General features: G+C 38.4%; 1 protein-coding gene across 3 annotated transcripts in view; it reads right to left on the reverse strand.

Annotated features, from left to right (window-relative positions):
* Positions 1 to 16,354, reverse strand: part of enox2 (ecto-NOX disulfide-thiol exchanger 2) — a 616,994-nt gene that overhangs the window by 148,181 nt on the left and 452,459 nt on the right. For all 3 annotated transcript variants that reach the window (XM_062990318.1, XM_062990353.1, XM_062990367.1), the window contains one exon: positions 50 to 205. In XM_062990318.1, coding sequence (XP_062846388.1) covers positions 50 to 205 — 156 coding nt within the window. The remainder of the gene's footprint in view (positions 1 to 49; positions 206 to 16,354) is intronic.

Raw genomic sequence — 16,354 nt, forward strand, 5'->3', positions numbered from 1 at the left:
ATCAACTTAATGCTAACATAACTGTAAGAAAGTTTGGTGAGAGGCTTACTAGGGTTAGGAGGGAATAGGGTGCAGCTTTTGCAGTGGATGATCTCCTTCATAACTGGCAGATCCTGTGAGATAGGAGGGGGCACGATGCCCAAACCAGGTATCATTGGGTTCATTGGTGCAATGCCTGTCATCATACCTAGACTGGGGTCGAAATCTGTGGAAATACACAGAGCACAGAGAGCAGAGTTGAGTGATGTATTATCAATACTGTGATCAATTGTTTCAAATACAAGTTTTAATGTATTACCAGTATTTTAATTAGTTACTTATTTAAACATTAATCACATTAAAAAAAATAGATTTAATGTGATCATATGTAAAATAAAAGTTTTTGTACTGATTGCTTCATTGACTTTTCCTAACTTTGTAGACATTGGCAACATTTTTTTTTCTTGTTACTTGGGGGGTTACCAAATATAACATTACACATACAAACTATATGACCAAATGTTTATGGATACCTGACCATGTGCTTGTTGGCCATGTCATACAAAATCATGGGCATTAACATAGTCATACCCCCAGGCAGCTATAAAACATTCACTTTTTTTGCAGGGCATTAGGGTGTCTGTAAGAATTTGTACCCATTCTGTCAAAAGAGCATTTGTGAGGGCAGGCAATTAAGTTAAGATGATGATGTGGCAATTTTATCCCAAGAGTGTTTAATGGGACTGACACAGGGCTCTGTATGGGCCACTGTAGTTTAATTTTATTCTAAAACAGAATAAGGGTTTTTCCTAAACTGTTTCTGGAAAAAGTCAGAGGCCTACAATCTATTTTATATAATTTTCTTTAATTGTATACACCTGTTAGCAATGGCTGTGGCAGAAGCACAGTGTAATCATTAGGAGGGGTGTCTACATAATTTGGCCATAAAGTGTATACGGTGAAAATGTATTGTGACACTACAATACAAATCTCCTAATCAATGCATGGAAATTAAGGCTATACAAGGTTAGTCCTCCATCATCTCATCATATCAAACAAAGCACATGTACACTACATACACAAAAATATGTAGACACCCCTATTAATTATTCAGTCTGGCTGTTTCAGTCACACTTACTGCTTACTATTTATAAAGTCAAGCAAAGACAAACACTGGAATTAAGACTGAAGAGCTCAGTGTCATTTAACATGATCGATACATCACATCGGTATAAGTTTTGTACTGCTAGGGCTCTTAGTCCCATAGATAATTCCTAGGACAACTATGACTATGCCAGAGACTATAACTGTGTAAAGTTAACTATTAACTAGTAAATGTTAACTATAATATCAATAATAATAATGATGATACTAATAATAGTATTACTAACAATTTCAACAACCCAAATGTTAACTATTATATCAATAATAATAATAATAATAATAATAATAATAATAATATTAATAATGATACTAATAGTAATATTACTAACAATTTTAACAACCACAACTCCAACAATAATAATAATAATATATCACAACAACAACACCAATAATAATGACAATAATAACAACAATAACAATAATAATAATAATAATAATTATTATTATTATTACCTACAATAATATTACTGTTTTTTCTTATTTATTTATTTTTTGTTTGGGATGAGTCCCAGCTCCCAGCTTTAACAAAAGTATACTAAAAGCAGAGGAGGGTAACTTTATATAAACAATGTTTACACCTTTTTAGATGAACAGTTTATTATTACACATATTTATTGACCTACATTTTGATATTTGCTATGTGAAGGCAAAAAGTAATATATATATATAATGTTGTGTGCATTGCAATATTTTGAGCAAAACTGTGCTCTTACCCTGCTAATTGAACCTTCACACTCTGCTCTTACTGGTGCAATGTGCAATTAATGAAGATTGGCCACCAGACTGGTCCAATTTAGCCATGAAACCTCCCACACTAAAATGACAGGTGTTTCAGTTTCATTGTCCAACCCCTGTATATATATATATACACATACATACACACACACACTTATATAACCATCTTAAAACAAGAGACTTTGGAAATGAAGCCACCTTCCCCCTTTCCTCTCAGCACATGTAGAAAGGGAAGCTGTGTGTGTTATCTGTGTGCGCACACAGAAATGCTGATTTAGTTTGGATCACCCAACTTGCTTTAATTGTACTTGATCTAAACAAGAAAATCGGACTTGATATGCTCTTGTGAGTTAATGTGTTTAAATTTAAACCACTGCAGTTTTTTTTATGTTCTTTGAGGACGTTTACATGCACACCATTTATCCAACCATTCATGATTTATTTATTTATTTTGATTATTTGAGCGGTTATGTGAATGGCTGGTTAGATTAGATTGAACCAGCTTGATTTTACCTGAGTGATCAGGTTATTCAGTGCATGGAACGTCGTGATCTTGATCAGATTTCTCATAGGATTTTAGTTATGCATGTGTGAGGAAACAGCTGGCTTGCACCAAATCGTCCTAGTATCTCAGCACAAAATGTGTATTATGAGTAAATAATGTTTTCAGACATACTAAATGGTTTAATACTATGTGGTTTAGAACGCTGTCCATTGTCATGATGCTTGACACAGGGCCAGATTATATCTTTTTCTTTCAACATAATGATTTAAAAATACATGATTTAAATGAACTATAGTTCAGAGTGGGTACAACAGTAGCTAATACCCTTAATATAACTGTGCCTACAGTCAAACTGCAAAAAAAAAAAAAAAAAAAAAAAAAAAAAAAAATTTAGTTGAGACATACTATATTAAATGTTAGATGTGATGTTCAGCAGCAGAACTTCTTGCCAGCTATTAAAAGATCTTCACTGATTACACTCTTGTTAATAAAAATGGAAATATATCAGGTAATTAAACAGAACTTTACTACGTATAAAACTGACTGAAATAGGACTGAGTGTATTATGCAGAGCAAGATTTCCAGATGGTTCCTAATAAAAGTGCTGGTATTATATGATTAATACAGACACACTGTTACACTGTGTGTTTAGTCATGCTTAGACAAGGAATGAATAATGCCTTTATTTGTCATATATACAGATACATAAGTACAGTACAATAAAATTATTTTTGTGTATATCCCAGCTTGTTAGGAAGCTGGGGTCAGAGATCAGGGTCAGCAATTGTACAGCGCCCCTGGAGCTCAAGGGCCCAACAGTGGCTGCATAGCAGAGCCTGGATTTGAACCAACAATCTTTTGAATAATAGCCCAAAGCTTTACTCAGTAGGCTACCACTGTCCCTAGCCTGCACCAAAAATAAATAAATAAAATAATAATAATGATAATAAATGATAATAAAAAAATAAAATGATAATAATAATAAAAAATAATAACAATAATAAATTAAAATAATAATTAAAATCATAATAATTTAAAAACAAACACCAGCACAGATTGCCACTGAGAGGATTACAGATTGGCTTAGTTTCACCAATATGAGATGGCTAAAGTGCATGTAAACACTTATTTTCTATTACTTGATGCTAAATAATGCTATTTAACACAATACTTCCATTTTGCCATGCAAAAAATCCTGAACTGTGACCTAAATAGTCTCTCAATTTACAGTGTAAACAAAAATCAATGACATTTCAAATCATTTCTTGTGCCCAGTCAGCCATGAAAATGACACCCATTAGCTCCTGAGTCACTGCCTTAAGCTCACTAACTCTCGGGGAACAAATATCGGTGTCAGATTCTGTTTCACAGCAAAGTTCTTTAATTCCGTCCAAAAGGGCGAGTTAAAATTCTATTTGCACAGATCCGATAAAACCACATCCATAAGACAAGGTGCCTTTAGATGCTCCGGGACTTCCTGAACAGACTGGCAGCTCTGGTTAAGTCGGAGCAGAATCTTCTCTGCTGTATTACATTACACCCCTAAATCCATTGTCAGGAAAGCCCGATTTAGGACGACGGAGAGAACGCGGACGTCAAGGCTGAGCGCTAACCGAATCGTGTTACAGAGCTCTTACAGATACCAGGTGGATGTGATACAAGCACAACTACAGCAGGAGACAGAACACCAGACACAGCAACAGAGCACAACAGATCTGCACTGATAAAAGAAAGTGCCGACGGCAGGCGTCTTTTCTAACGGCTCTTCTCGAGATCTGGGACAGAAAATATAGCATAATCAGATAGAAGCTGAGGGGCAGAGTTACTCCGTCTGGCTTCCTGATTGCATTAGTAATGGCGTTTGCATCCCACACACACTAATGGAGGGGGAGATAAGTTGCAGTGAAGCTGTCCAGGCGATGACCTCTCTCTGTGGAGCTCGATGGATGAGAGGAAGTCTGATAGCAGATGAAAGGCCAGAACATGGCAAGCTGGTGCTAAGGTGAATGCAAATTACTTGATGCTGGAAGTGCCAATCTAGTGGCGTTCAATCAGAATCCACAGACCAACATTAGCAGGTTTTGGGTTCCAACAAACAATTAAATACTGGTCTTGTGTTCAAAACACAACAAACTCTGATCATTTTTATGCTGAGTACACTGGTTCTTGCAAGTCACCAACCGGCATTTGTCGTATTTCATGCTGCTTATGATTAATGTATTTGTTGTGGTTTTTTGCTGGTTATGCTGGATTGTGCGGGTCAGTGACTGGTATCTGTTGTTTTTGGCTGGGTATGTTCGATTTTGCATTGGTTGTGTTCTTATGAGATTTGTACTGGTTTAGGTCTCTGTCCTACATTTGATGAGTTTTATGCAGCTTCTACTGGTTTATGCTGGTCACTGTCCTGCATTTGTTGAGTTTTTATGCTGCTTCTAATGGTTTTTGCTGGTCACCTACAAGCATGTATTCTCTTTGTAAACAACTTCTACTGGTTTATGCTGGTCATCTACCAGCATTTATTGTGTTTTTAAACAGCCAATACTGGTTTATGCTGGTCACTACATTTGTTGAGTTTTATGCAGCTTCTACTGGTTTATGCTGGTCACTGCCCTACATTTGTTGAGTTTTATGCAGCCTCTACTGGTTTATGCTGGTCACTGTCCTACATTTGTTGAGTTTTATGCAGCCTCTACTGGTTTATGCTGGTCACTGCCCTACATTTGATGAGTTTTATGCAGCCTCTACTGGTTTATGCTGGTCACTGTCCTACATTTGTTGAGTTTTATGCAGCCTCTACTGGTTTATGCTGGTCACTGTCCTACATTTGTTGAGTTTTATGCAGCTTCTACTGGTTTATGCTGGTCACTGTCCTACATTTGTTGAGTTTTATGCAGCTTCTACAGGTTTATGCTGTTCACCTACCAGCATTTATTCTGTTTTTAAACAGATTATACTGGTTTATGCTGGTCACTGTCCTGCATTTGTTGAGTTTTTATGCCGCTTCTAATGCTTTATGCTGGTCACATACAAGCATTTGTTCTTTTTTTAAACAGCATCTACTGGTTTATGCTGGTCATTGAGTTTTTATGCCGCTTGTACTGGTTTATGCTGGTCACTTTCCAGCATTTGTTGAGTTTTATGCAACTTCTACTGGTTTATTGAGTTTGTTGAGTTTTTATGCAGCTTCTACTGGTTTGTGCTGGTCACCTACAAGCATTTGCTCTTTTTTTAAACAGCTTCTACTTGTTTATGCTGGTCAATGAGTTTTTTATGCCGCTTCTACTGGTTTATGCTGGTCACTTTCCAGCATTTGTTGAGTTTTTATGCCGCTTCAACTGGTTTATTGTGTTTGTTGAGTTTTATGCAGCTTCTACTGCATTAGTACGATTCAACTAGCACCATTTCTGATAACATAAGGTCCCACATTGACCTAATGTGACAAACAAAAGGGGATGATTGGCCCCCTTTTTGAAGTGTGTTTAGCTTAGCTTTTTGATGGTTCTGTGTCTAGCTTCATCTATCCCAGAGAAGTCAAGCAATGCCTTCTCACCCCTTCCACATCTGTAGCTCTCACAGGAGAGTGAAAATAAATAATGACTAAAAATATCACCTTTATTTAAAATATAATATCAACCTTATGAGAACAGCCATGCTTGCTGGCCTGACTGCATACCTTCACAATATCTTCCCTAAAAAAGAATACAAGGTAAACATCTGTCTGGTTCTACCTGGGTTCACACAAAGGGCAATGTGCGACAGCAGTGGCACAGTCAGTCTGATCTAAGAACAGAGAAGTGCTGCAGCATTTCTACAGATCATCATGTATGCATTCTTCCCGCAAGTCAGAACCAGAGGAAGGAAATGAGGCTGTGAGAGCTGATCGAAAGCTTTAAAGATCCTGAGTTTACTCCTACAAAAACAAAACTCATCAATAATGAACAGGTCTCAAAGAAATAGCCAACCGAATACGAATAAAGAACATGTCAGAATATATACACCCGACATAGATACTGAATAGCGCTGTTTATAGACCGTATGCATGGTAATACGAAGGCAATTTACAGACAATAAAACTGCTTACAGGAATCCGGTGAGCTTGCTGGAACCGAATAGCTTGCAAAGATATTAAAGCATACATCACAACACAGTGCTGAATCAGTAGATTGCTTTAGGAAATGAAAATGCATCGTTTAGGTGTATCAGTGTGCAGGACGTGTTTAGAACAGCGTCTCAGCTAGACTGTTTTCGTAGTTGGATCTTTAGATTTCCATTAATTCCACAAATCTACGAATGACTCATTGTAGGGATTAAGACAAGGCCTGCATGGGCTGAAGTGCTTAAGATGGGCTATACTGCTTTAGGAGATCAGTAAGGAATGCTTAAGCTAAACCATTTAGGGTTTAAAAGGTCATTGGTGGTGCTTTACAGTTCATTAGGATCTAAACAGGCAGATTAACAGCTTCATTTCCCTAGTGAACTGCAGGATTTCAGAGTAGCAGAAGCTCAGTTAATTAAATTGCATTAAAATCAACCAATTGCAAGAGTGTAATAAAGGATAATAGAAATACAATATAAGGCCGAAAGTATGTGGACATCCCTTTTAATGAATGAGGTCAGCCACAGCCATTGCCAATGCAGTTGAATTTAAAAGTTTTTAACCTCTTAAAGAAAATAAGGATTTGTAGCCTAGCAGTTAAGGTACTGGACTAGTAACCGAAAAGGTCGCTGGTTCAAGCCCCACCACTGCCAGGTTGCCACTTTTGGGCCCTTGAACAAGGCCTTAACCTTCAATTGCTTAGACAACATACTGTCACAGTACTGTAAGTCACTTTTGAGAAAATAGTCTGCTAAATGCTGAAAATGTAAATAACTCTAAACTTTTTTTTAATTATTAGATTTTCATTTGTGAGTTAAACAATGCAGAAGTCAAATAAAGACGGAAAATGAATAATTTAGCAATTTAGATTTGAAGGATATTTTGTTAATACTGCCATGTCAAATCTCACCCCCGTGTTACTGCTTTTTGTTTGTTTGTTTGGGTTTATTGCCATATCAGCAACGTATTGGCTATTTTATGGCAAGGACAGGTATTTGAACTGTTAAATATTACATGTTCATATCATTTGTTTTAAATTTAGACTTCCTAAAAAATTTACAATTTTAATTGAATGAATCCTCTCAAACAGTACCTTTATATTCTCGACGCTGTAAAAAATGTCTCTGATAGTAGAAACCATAGCGCATTCTAATAACATATGTTTAATTGTTAGGGGGTTAGCACAGAATTGACAAACTGATGCCTGCTCGCCAACCAGGAGGTGTCGGTATGCAGTATGGCCTATTCGGCAAAATGTTATAATCGTCTGGTCTTGTCTTTAAAAAGTCTCGACTGTGTGAAATACCGATGTTGGGAGTTATTTCATGTAGTTTATTTTGCGGATTGCTGGACCACTCTTCTTGCCATTTCTCTCTGCAGTAAACTTTGATTTGTGGGTAGGCATCAGTTTTGGGAAGGTATTTCCAAGCAATGTCTTGATTTTTTGCTTCCTTTGCCAGGCTGTCTGCTTTTTCGTTTCCTTTTATGCCACTGTGACCTGGAATCCAGCAGTAGAAGATGGAAAAACCTTGGCTGTAAAGTTCTTTGTCCATATTGAGCAGTTCTCTAATTATTGGGTGGTCTGTCTTCATGGATTCAAGAGCTTGTATGCAGAATTTTGAGTCTGAACAGAACATATAGTTTATGGGGACCAATAGATATACGTATGTCTGACAGCCAAGAAGAGTGCATGAGCCTCTGCCGTAAATATTGAAGCATGATGAGGGAGGCTGATACTGCTGCAGTGGCCAATGGTAAAAAAGGCAGCACCCACATGGGTCTCTGTTTTTGATCCGTCCGTAAAGATAAATCTGTGTTTTGGGAAACTGAGTCTGGTTGTGTTGTATTAAGAAAGATAGTCAAGTGGTGACATATTCTGTTTCGTGGACTTTGCTATATTATGTATTACGTTTGGTTTCCTCAGAGTCCAGGGAGCAGGCAGAGGGGGCTTGGTGGGGCCCTCCAGGATATTTAAGGTTGAGAGTATGGGGCCTATCTGCAGACTAAGAGGTCTGATTAGGTGGGGTCTGGCAACGTAGAGGTGAGCAAGAGAGTCACCAAAAATGGCTTTGTGTGGATGGATGGATGGATGGATGGATAATACTTTATTGTCAGATCAGAGATAACACCTTTGATAATTATGGATTAAGCTCTTTGTTTAATTTAAGGATTGACTGGTGCACAAAAGAGTTCTTCAGTCTAACCTTATTAAACCGTGGAACACTGTATCGTCGTCCAGATGGAAGAAGTACATATTCACTGTTTAAAACATGATTAGTATCAGAGATGATGTTTTTAGCCAGCCGCACTGTGTTGTTATGATAAGCTGTCTCATACAGGCCCTCTAGAGGCTGACCCACAGTCTTTGAGCAGATTTTGATCAGGTGTTTCAGTCCAGACTTTACAGATGTGGACAAACAGCTGTACCACACAGCATTACAGTACTGCAAAACACTCAAAATAACAGCAGTATAGAACAGTAAGAGTATCTGCCGAGTAGCTCCAAAGGACCGAAGGCGACTGAGAAAATACATTCTCTGTTAAATTTTTTTACAGATGTAGTCGATGTGGTGTTTCCATGATAAGGTGGCATCAATCATGACACCGAGATATTTATAAGACTCCACCTGTTTGATTATTTCATTATTGATAATGGTGGGGTTTACAACTATTGGTTTTGGGCTAAACACAATTTCTTCCGTTTTCTTTGTGTTTATTTCCAGAGCGTTGTTTTTGCTCCATGTAACCACTTTGTTAACCCCCTGTTGGTGCAGATCTGGGCTGTCCGAGTCATGTAGTAATGTTAGCAGAACGTGTCCATCTGAGTATTTTAAGACATTGATTATTTAAAGTTGAACGGCAGTCGTCTGTATATAGAGTAAAAAGCATAGCAGAACTCATACAGCCCTGAGGTGCACCAACGTTAGTTGAGATGGTAGGAGAAAGTGTCTTGTTCACTTTAACCAGCTGGACTCTGTTTATAAGAAAAGAGGCATACCAGTGAATCAAATAGGGGTTTACTCCCAGGTGGAACATTTTGGAAAGTAAAATATCGGGTTGTATTGTGTTGAAGGCTGATGAATAATCTAGAAAGAGTGCTCTTACATAGTTATGGGGTTTGTCTAAATGTTTAGTAATGATGTGAACTAATGTGGCAACAGCATCTTCTGTGCCACAACCTGTTTTATATGCAAACTGAGATGGATCTAGTTTGTCATTAGTACATGTAGTTTGTAGATGTTTGAGCAGAAGTCTCTCTAGAGCCTTCATGATCACCGAGGTCAGAGCTATGGGTCTGAAATCTTTATGTTCTTTTGGACATTGAGTTTTGGGCAGTGGTTTTATGTGTGAAGTTTTCCATGCTATTGGAACTGTGTGTGTGTCGATTGAGAGTTGAAACACTGGTTGCCAAGCTGGTGCCAGCTCTGTTGCAAAGTTTTTTTTTTAATAAAAGGACATCATTTATCTGGCCCTTCGGCTTTTTTAGTCTTAGTGGCTTTAAATATTTTTTTAACTTCATCAACAGTGATATTAATTCTGTCTGAAGGTCCTGGTTGAATGTTTGTAAGAATTTGATTACATTTCTCAGAGCTGTCTGATGTCACATATAGTTTATTATTTGGATAGATTTTAATTTCTTTTGTAGGGACTACCAACTGTACACAAAAGTTAATATAGTCATTAATGACAGTTGTTCTTTCATCTAGAGAGCCCTCATGAAAAACGCTCCAGTCAGTCCAATCAAAACATGCTCTAAGCTGTTCCTTACTCTCATTTGTCCAGATTCTTATGATTTTCTTTTCAGGCTTACTTCTCTTGAATTTTGTCTTATACACTGGAATCATATGAATCACATTATGACCCGAGTTTACGATAGGTCGTCTGCATTTTGAAATGTAAGCATTCTTAATATTTACAAAACATTTGTCCAGAATGTTGATTTTTCTGGTTTGATTTTTTACGTATTGCTCAAAGCCAGGCAACACAGAGTCCAGATGACACTGATTCATGTCTCCAACTACTATTGCTGGGGCATCAGGATATTTAAGTTGTAGCTCATGAACACAGTCAGCAATGATGTTGGCTGCTTTAGAGGCTTTACCGCTGGGTGGGGCATATACCACAAAGATTAAAATGCATCCAAATTCTCTGGGTAAGTAGAACGGTCTTAAAGTCATTCCCAGTATTTCCACGTTTGGATCGCATATCTGATATTTCACTGAGTGCTGCCGGCACCAAAGATCATTTATGTACACGCAGATGCCTCCTGCCCGCGTCTTCCCCGAGTCTGCGTCCCTGTCTGCTCGTACGAGCGTGAACCCGGGAAATTTCATAGAGCGAGTCAGACATCGTCGGCTGTAACCAGCTTTCAGTGAGACATAACAAAGACGCTTCGCGGAATTCATTACAGTACCTGCTGTATGTCCTTATAGTATCTACTTTGTTGCTCATTGAGCGCAGGTTTGTGAAGACGATTGAGGGGAGCGGTGGGCAATTAAATCTCCGCCGTAACCGGTTCTTAATTCCCCCTCTCCTTCTGCGTTTGATGCTCCGCTTGGTTCCAAACAGCTCTCGAGGGATGGTGTCCAGCATCAAAGTGTCGGGGGGGAAAGTTGTACATAAACCGCTCTCGTAACTCAAGTAAAGTCTCTCGACTGTAAGAGCGGATTGTTTGTGTCAGCTCCCCACACTTGCGTATGTTGTTGCCACTCAGATGTGCTAGTGTTAGTGGTAGCAGTGACAACCAAAGCCAGAATCCACACAGGCCAACAATCCACATAATCAAAGGCATCATTAATAAAGTTGTCTCCTCATCCAAACGGCCAATGACCGCAGGCAGTCATGGGTGTGCGGGATTATTTTTGTTTTCGTGTTACTGCAAAAACACTTACTGGATGACCTGATGAATACAGGACAAATGTGTCAGTGGCAACTATAAGATCACCTAACCAAGGATCCTGTGGCCGGACTCCATGATGCATGCCATTGTTGACCATTGTTGATCAAGTAGCACACTTCCAATTCAACTTAATCTTGATAAAGGAATCAGTACTGGAATATCCTGGAGTGGCCTTCTCAGTCTCCAGTTGCCACATGAAAACCATCAAACCTCAATGAGCTGGAAGCTTTGGCATAAGAAGAATAGCAAATACTCCACAAGCGAAATTTGAGAAGCTTGTTAGCACTTGGTGAATTCACTTATTAAGAGGTTATCAAGGCAAAAGGATGTTCAACCAAGTACTGAGGCTGGAGGCTGAATAGTAGTGCACTTGGACATTAATCAAAGAAACCAGATGTTTTGCATTATTTCATCTGAAAAGGATTTCAACTTCCTAAAATGCCTGCACATATTATTCTCTGTATATATACACTGATCAGCCATAACATTTAAAACCACCTCCTTGTTTCTACACTCACTGTCCATTTTATCAGCACCACTTACCATATAGAAGCACTTTGTCGTTCTATAATTACTGACTGTAGTCCATCTGTTTCTCTGCATGCTTTGTTAGCCCCCTTTCATGCTGTTCTTCAGTAGTCAGGACTCTCCCAGGACTACTACAGAGCAGGTATTATTTGGGTGGTGGATCATTCTCAGCACTGCAGTGACACTGACATGGTGGTGGTGTGTTAGTGTGTGTTGTGCTGGTATGAGTGGATTAGACAGCAATGTTGATGGAGTTTTTAAACACCTCACTGTCACTGCTGGACTGAGAATAGTCCACCAACCAAAAATATCCAGCCAACAGCACCCCGTGGGCAGCATCCTGTGACCACTGATGAAGGTCTAGAAGATGACCGACTCAAACAGCAGCAATAGATGAGCAATCGTCTGACTTTACATCTACAAGGTGAACCAACTAGGTAGGAGTGTCTAATAGAGTGGACAGTGAGTGGACACGGTACTTAAAAACTCCTGCAGTGCTGAGAATGATCCACCACCTAAATAATACCTGCTCTGTGGTGGTCCTGACCATTGAAGAACAGCATGAAAGGAGGCAAAAAAAAGTATGTAGAGAAACAGATGGACTACAGTCAGTAATTGTAGAACTATAAATGCTTCTATATGGTAAGTGTGTATATAGTGTGTGTATGTATATGTTGAACTTCTCTTTACAGCTTAAGTGTTAAAATGCACTTAAAGTTGTTGTCCTGTCACTTTCAGAAACTTTTCCTCCAACACTCTTATGGCTCATCCTGTTTCTTCCACTTTTCAGCAGGCTTCTGATGGTGCAGAACACTGTAATCACTCACACTTTGTCCTTTGCAATTTCTCTATAGGAAAAATGTACACTTTTAGGAGTCATTATGGTCTGCCTCTCTTCTTCTGTCAATTGCCTTTTTCTCAGCATAACAAGAGCAATACAGATGTATTTTTTTAAAGTGGCAGCTGAATAGCAGCACAGTAAGTAGTGCAAAAGCTATTGCTACAGGATATGTGGTGATAGATGTGAATAAGCCATGGGTCGATTTATAAATCCATTCAGATAATATGAATACTTAAGTAACAGGACTGTCGTCCTTAGTTGTAGTAAATGATAAGTGAGCTCTTCGCAATTTTTTCTCCCGGGGTAGATAAATCAGGCTGTGTCACAGTAATCTATTGGGGGATCTTTTTAATACATTGAAGCTGCTCTGTCTTGTCTACGTAGGTGTAGTAATGGCTGTAATATAATTGTGTTTGCATTGACTGCAAACTTTATGACTTTATGACACTCACTCATTTACACATACCCAATTACATTTACCCACACCTACAGGTAATTTAGAGCAGCAACAGAAAGAGTCACGAGTATTTAATAGAATGTTTTTTGGGATGTGAAAGGAAATGGAACACCCCTGAAAAACCCACTCTATCACGTTAGAGAATTACACAGACAGAATCCAGAATTAGGGACTGATTCCTCACTGTGACACTTCCAAATGTTGGATTGAGAACACTAATAAAGAAGGGTCTACCTAATTCGCGGCTGTGAAAAATTGTGCCACAGATCATGAAATGATCCATTCCCGTGTAATATGCAATCTGCTTTTATAAAATTTTTAAATGTAAGGTTTGTGTTTAGTGATTTAACATTTTTCATTTATGTAACGTTCAAGTATCTCATGTTTACTGAGTAATTTGCACTTCGAGGTAGTGGTGTGCGATACAGCAAAATTTGGTATCGATCCAATATCGAAACCGATACTGATACTTTTTAATAATTAAAGTACATGCATCTTCAAATTGCTAAATCTGAAAGAATTTTCATGACATTTAAGTGTATTATTGTAATACATACATTTTTGTAAGTAGCTGCTCTCAGTAGGGTTGTAAATAAATTCATGGTTTCTGGTGCTTTACTATCTCACAACGGTACCATCATGGCATATCACCACAAAGCGGCTAACACATAGTTGTGTTTGCTGGGTGAATACATAAATTTTTAATAGTGACCGAATGTGTGTCCTTGTTAATAAAAAAAAATTGATGCTATTCTGTTTACATTTATAAGCATAAAGTAAAAAGAAAAGAGCTCTCATTCACCAAAACACAGAATAAGAGCCTCACTACGCATGCTCCTATCCATGTGCATAAGGTGCGTCCGTACTTTACGTACGTACAGTTTACACTTTTACTTCCATAAAATTACCCCTATTTCTGTTTCTGCAAAGCAACGTATTCGAAAACTTTCAATCTTTTAATGCCTACCAATGTACCGATGTCTGTTAGGATTATAACAACATAACATGACAATACCACAACAAAACACAGCAGAGCCGGAAGGGAGGAGCGAGCTGTGCATGTAAAACGTGAGAGGAGCGGAGTCTGTACTACAGACATGGGCTGCGTCCGGAATCGCATACTTCCATACTCAATAGTACGCGAAATGAGTACGCGAGAGCGGTTAGTATGTCCGAATACATATTATACACAAAGAGGTACGCGAGAAGTACCCGGATGACCTACTTATTGGGCAGCCATGTTTGAGTATGCAAGCGATGCACACTTGCGGTCCGTTAATGTATCCCATAATGCAACTGGAGCTGCGTAGGCGTTTATCTTACTTACACTCTGTTTACAAGTGTAAGTAAGATAAATAAAATAAAACATTTTAAAGACGAATTAATAACAAAAACACGATAAATATCCAAAAATTTGGCGAGTGGGGTTTGTAATGAGTCTGTAACCATGGTGATATTACGTCATCACGTCCCACGTCATCACTTGACGTTGGAAAGATGGCGGATGTAGTGCGTAGCAGTGTTGTGTGCATACTGCATACTTCTGTACTGGAAGTATGTACTTTTTTACCTGCAGAGTAGTGCATACTTCCTCCAATCTAGTACATACTCTCTAAGTATGCGATTCCGGACGCAGCTATGGTCTTTACTTTCTGGCAAAATGGTGGAAACGTGCTGAATGTAGTGAAGAAAAAGTAAAACTAGAGTATCGATCCCATCACACTAGTATCGATCCGAAACCAATATCAACGTTGGTATCGATAATATCGGTATTTGGATCGATCCACCCACCACAACTTCGAGGCGGTTCTACCAATCCTATGGCAATTAAGTTAGCAATCGGTTAATTCATTTAATTAAGGTTAGTTCATTTAATTAAGACGTGTTATTTAATGACTGCTGTGAAATGTGACACTTTTCTGTTAAAATCCATAAAATCTGTGAGGTTTGTAAAATTAAGCACATGTTTTCTTGAATTTAGTTGGGTCCTACTAATAATGAATGTACCATCTACCTATCCCATAAAGGTCTTTCTGACTATTGACATCTTTTGGCGTGACATAGCACCTAAGCCTCTTTGGCTAAGATCAGTATAGAGCCTTGATTACCCATGTTTATTAGTATAGGACTATGATACAATTCACTTAACCTAATAATCAACCAATACATTCATTTATATCTTGATTGAATTGTAACACTAGTCCCACTTTTCTTTTGTGAGGAACCAGGTTGACAGAACTACAATAAGAATTGCAGTCTTCAAGGGTCAGGACTCTCCGATCAAGTCACAAAAATTATTGATTTGCTCCATTATCTCCCGTAACGCTCAGTGTAAATAACAATAAATAGCAGTACACAATCAATCTGAAAAACATTCTACACAACCACTTTTATTAATAATTGAAGTCCTCTTCTTCCACAAGTCCGTTTAGACTAGAAGTCCATACGCAATGAGAAGCCGGCCAATTAGAAAGTGTACCCAATCCAAAGTCCAAAGAACTGACGCTTATGGTCGAAATCATCAAGATGAACACATACAGAATCACATGAAGAACCCTCTACAAATGGAAATATAACAATAATTAAGCTCCAACAATCCCTCCACCCTATCCAGATATATAAACATAAAATATACCCCAACACCCTTGTGTCTATTTCCAAAACTTGGTGAACCACAACAGTTTAATTCAAGGTGTAAGTATATACACTTACTGGCTCCTCAAAAGGGTGTATACACAGACTATAAGGCTAGGCCTCCTGCTTTTTAATCCTAATTTCTTGGGTCTTCTTTTAGGATCCAAACTCCACACCAAACATTGCCAACATTCATAAAGGCCTCACCAAACAACTGTTTCCCCCACATGCCTTTCACTTCTTCTCCTTGTAGGTTCAGAGGAGAAGCAGTAGCGTCTTTGCCCCCTGTAGGTTGGGAGAGGCTTTGCAACATATCATGAGCTAATGGAGGGCCTAATACTGTGACAGAGTCTATTCTGTTACAGTATGAGTCAAATGAGTCGTCTCTTGGTATCTAAAAGCATGTTGAGGATTCTGATCCCCTATAATGAAAAAGTTATTAGCTATTATGCTTGACAACAGAATTGAGACTTCTCTGTGCCCATTGTCTCCTTGCCAACAAAACAGGTTGAAAG

This window comes from Trichomycterus rosablanca, chromosome 1, assembly GCF_030014385.1.
Source record: "Trichomycterus rosablanca isolate fTriRos1 chromosome 1, fTriRos1.hap1, whole genome shotgun sequence".
Classification (NCBI taxonomy): domain Eukaryota; kingdom Metazoa; phylum Chordata; class Actinopteri; order Siluriformes; family Trichomycteridae; genus Trichomycterus; species Trichomycterus rosablanca.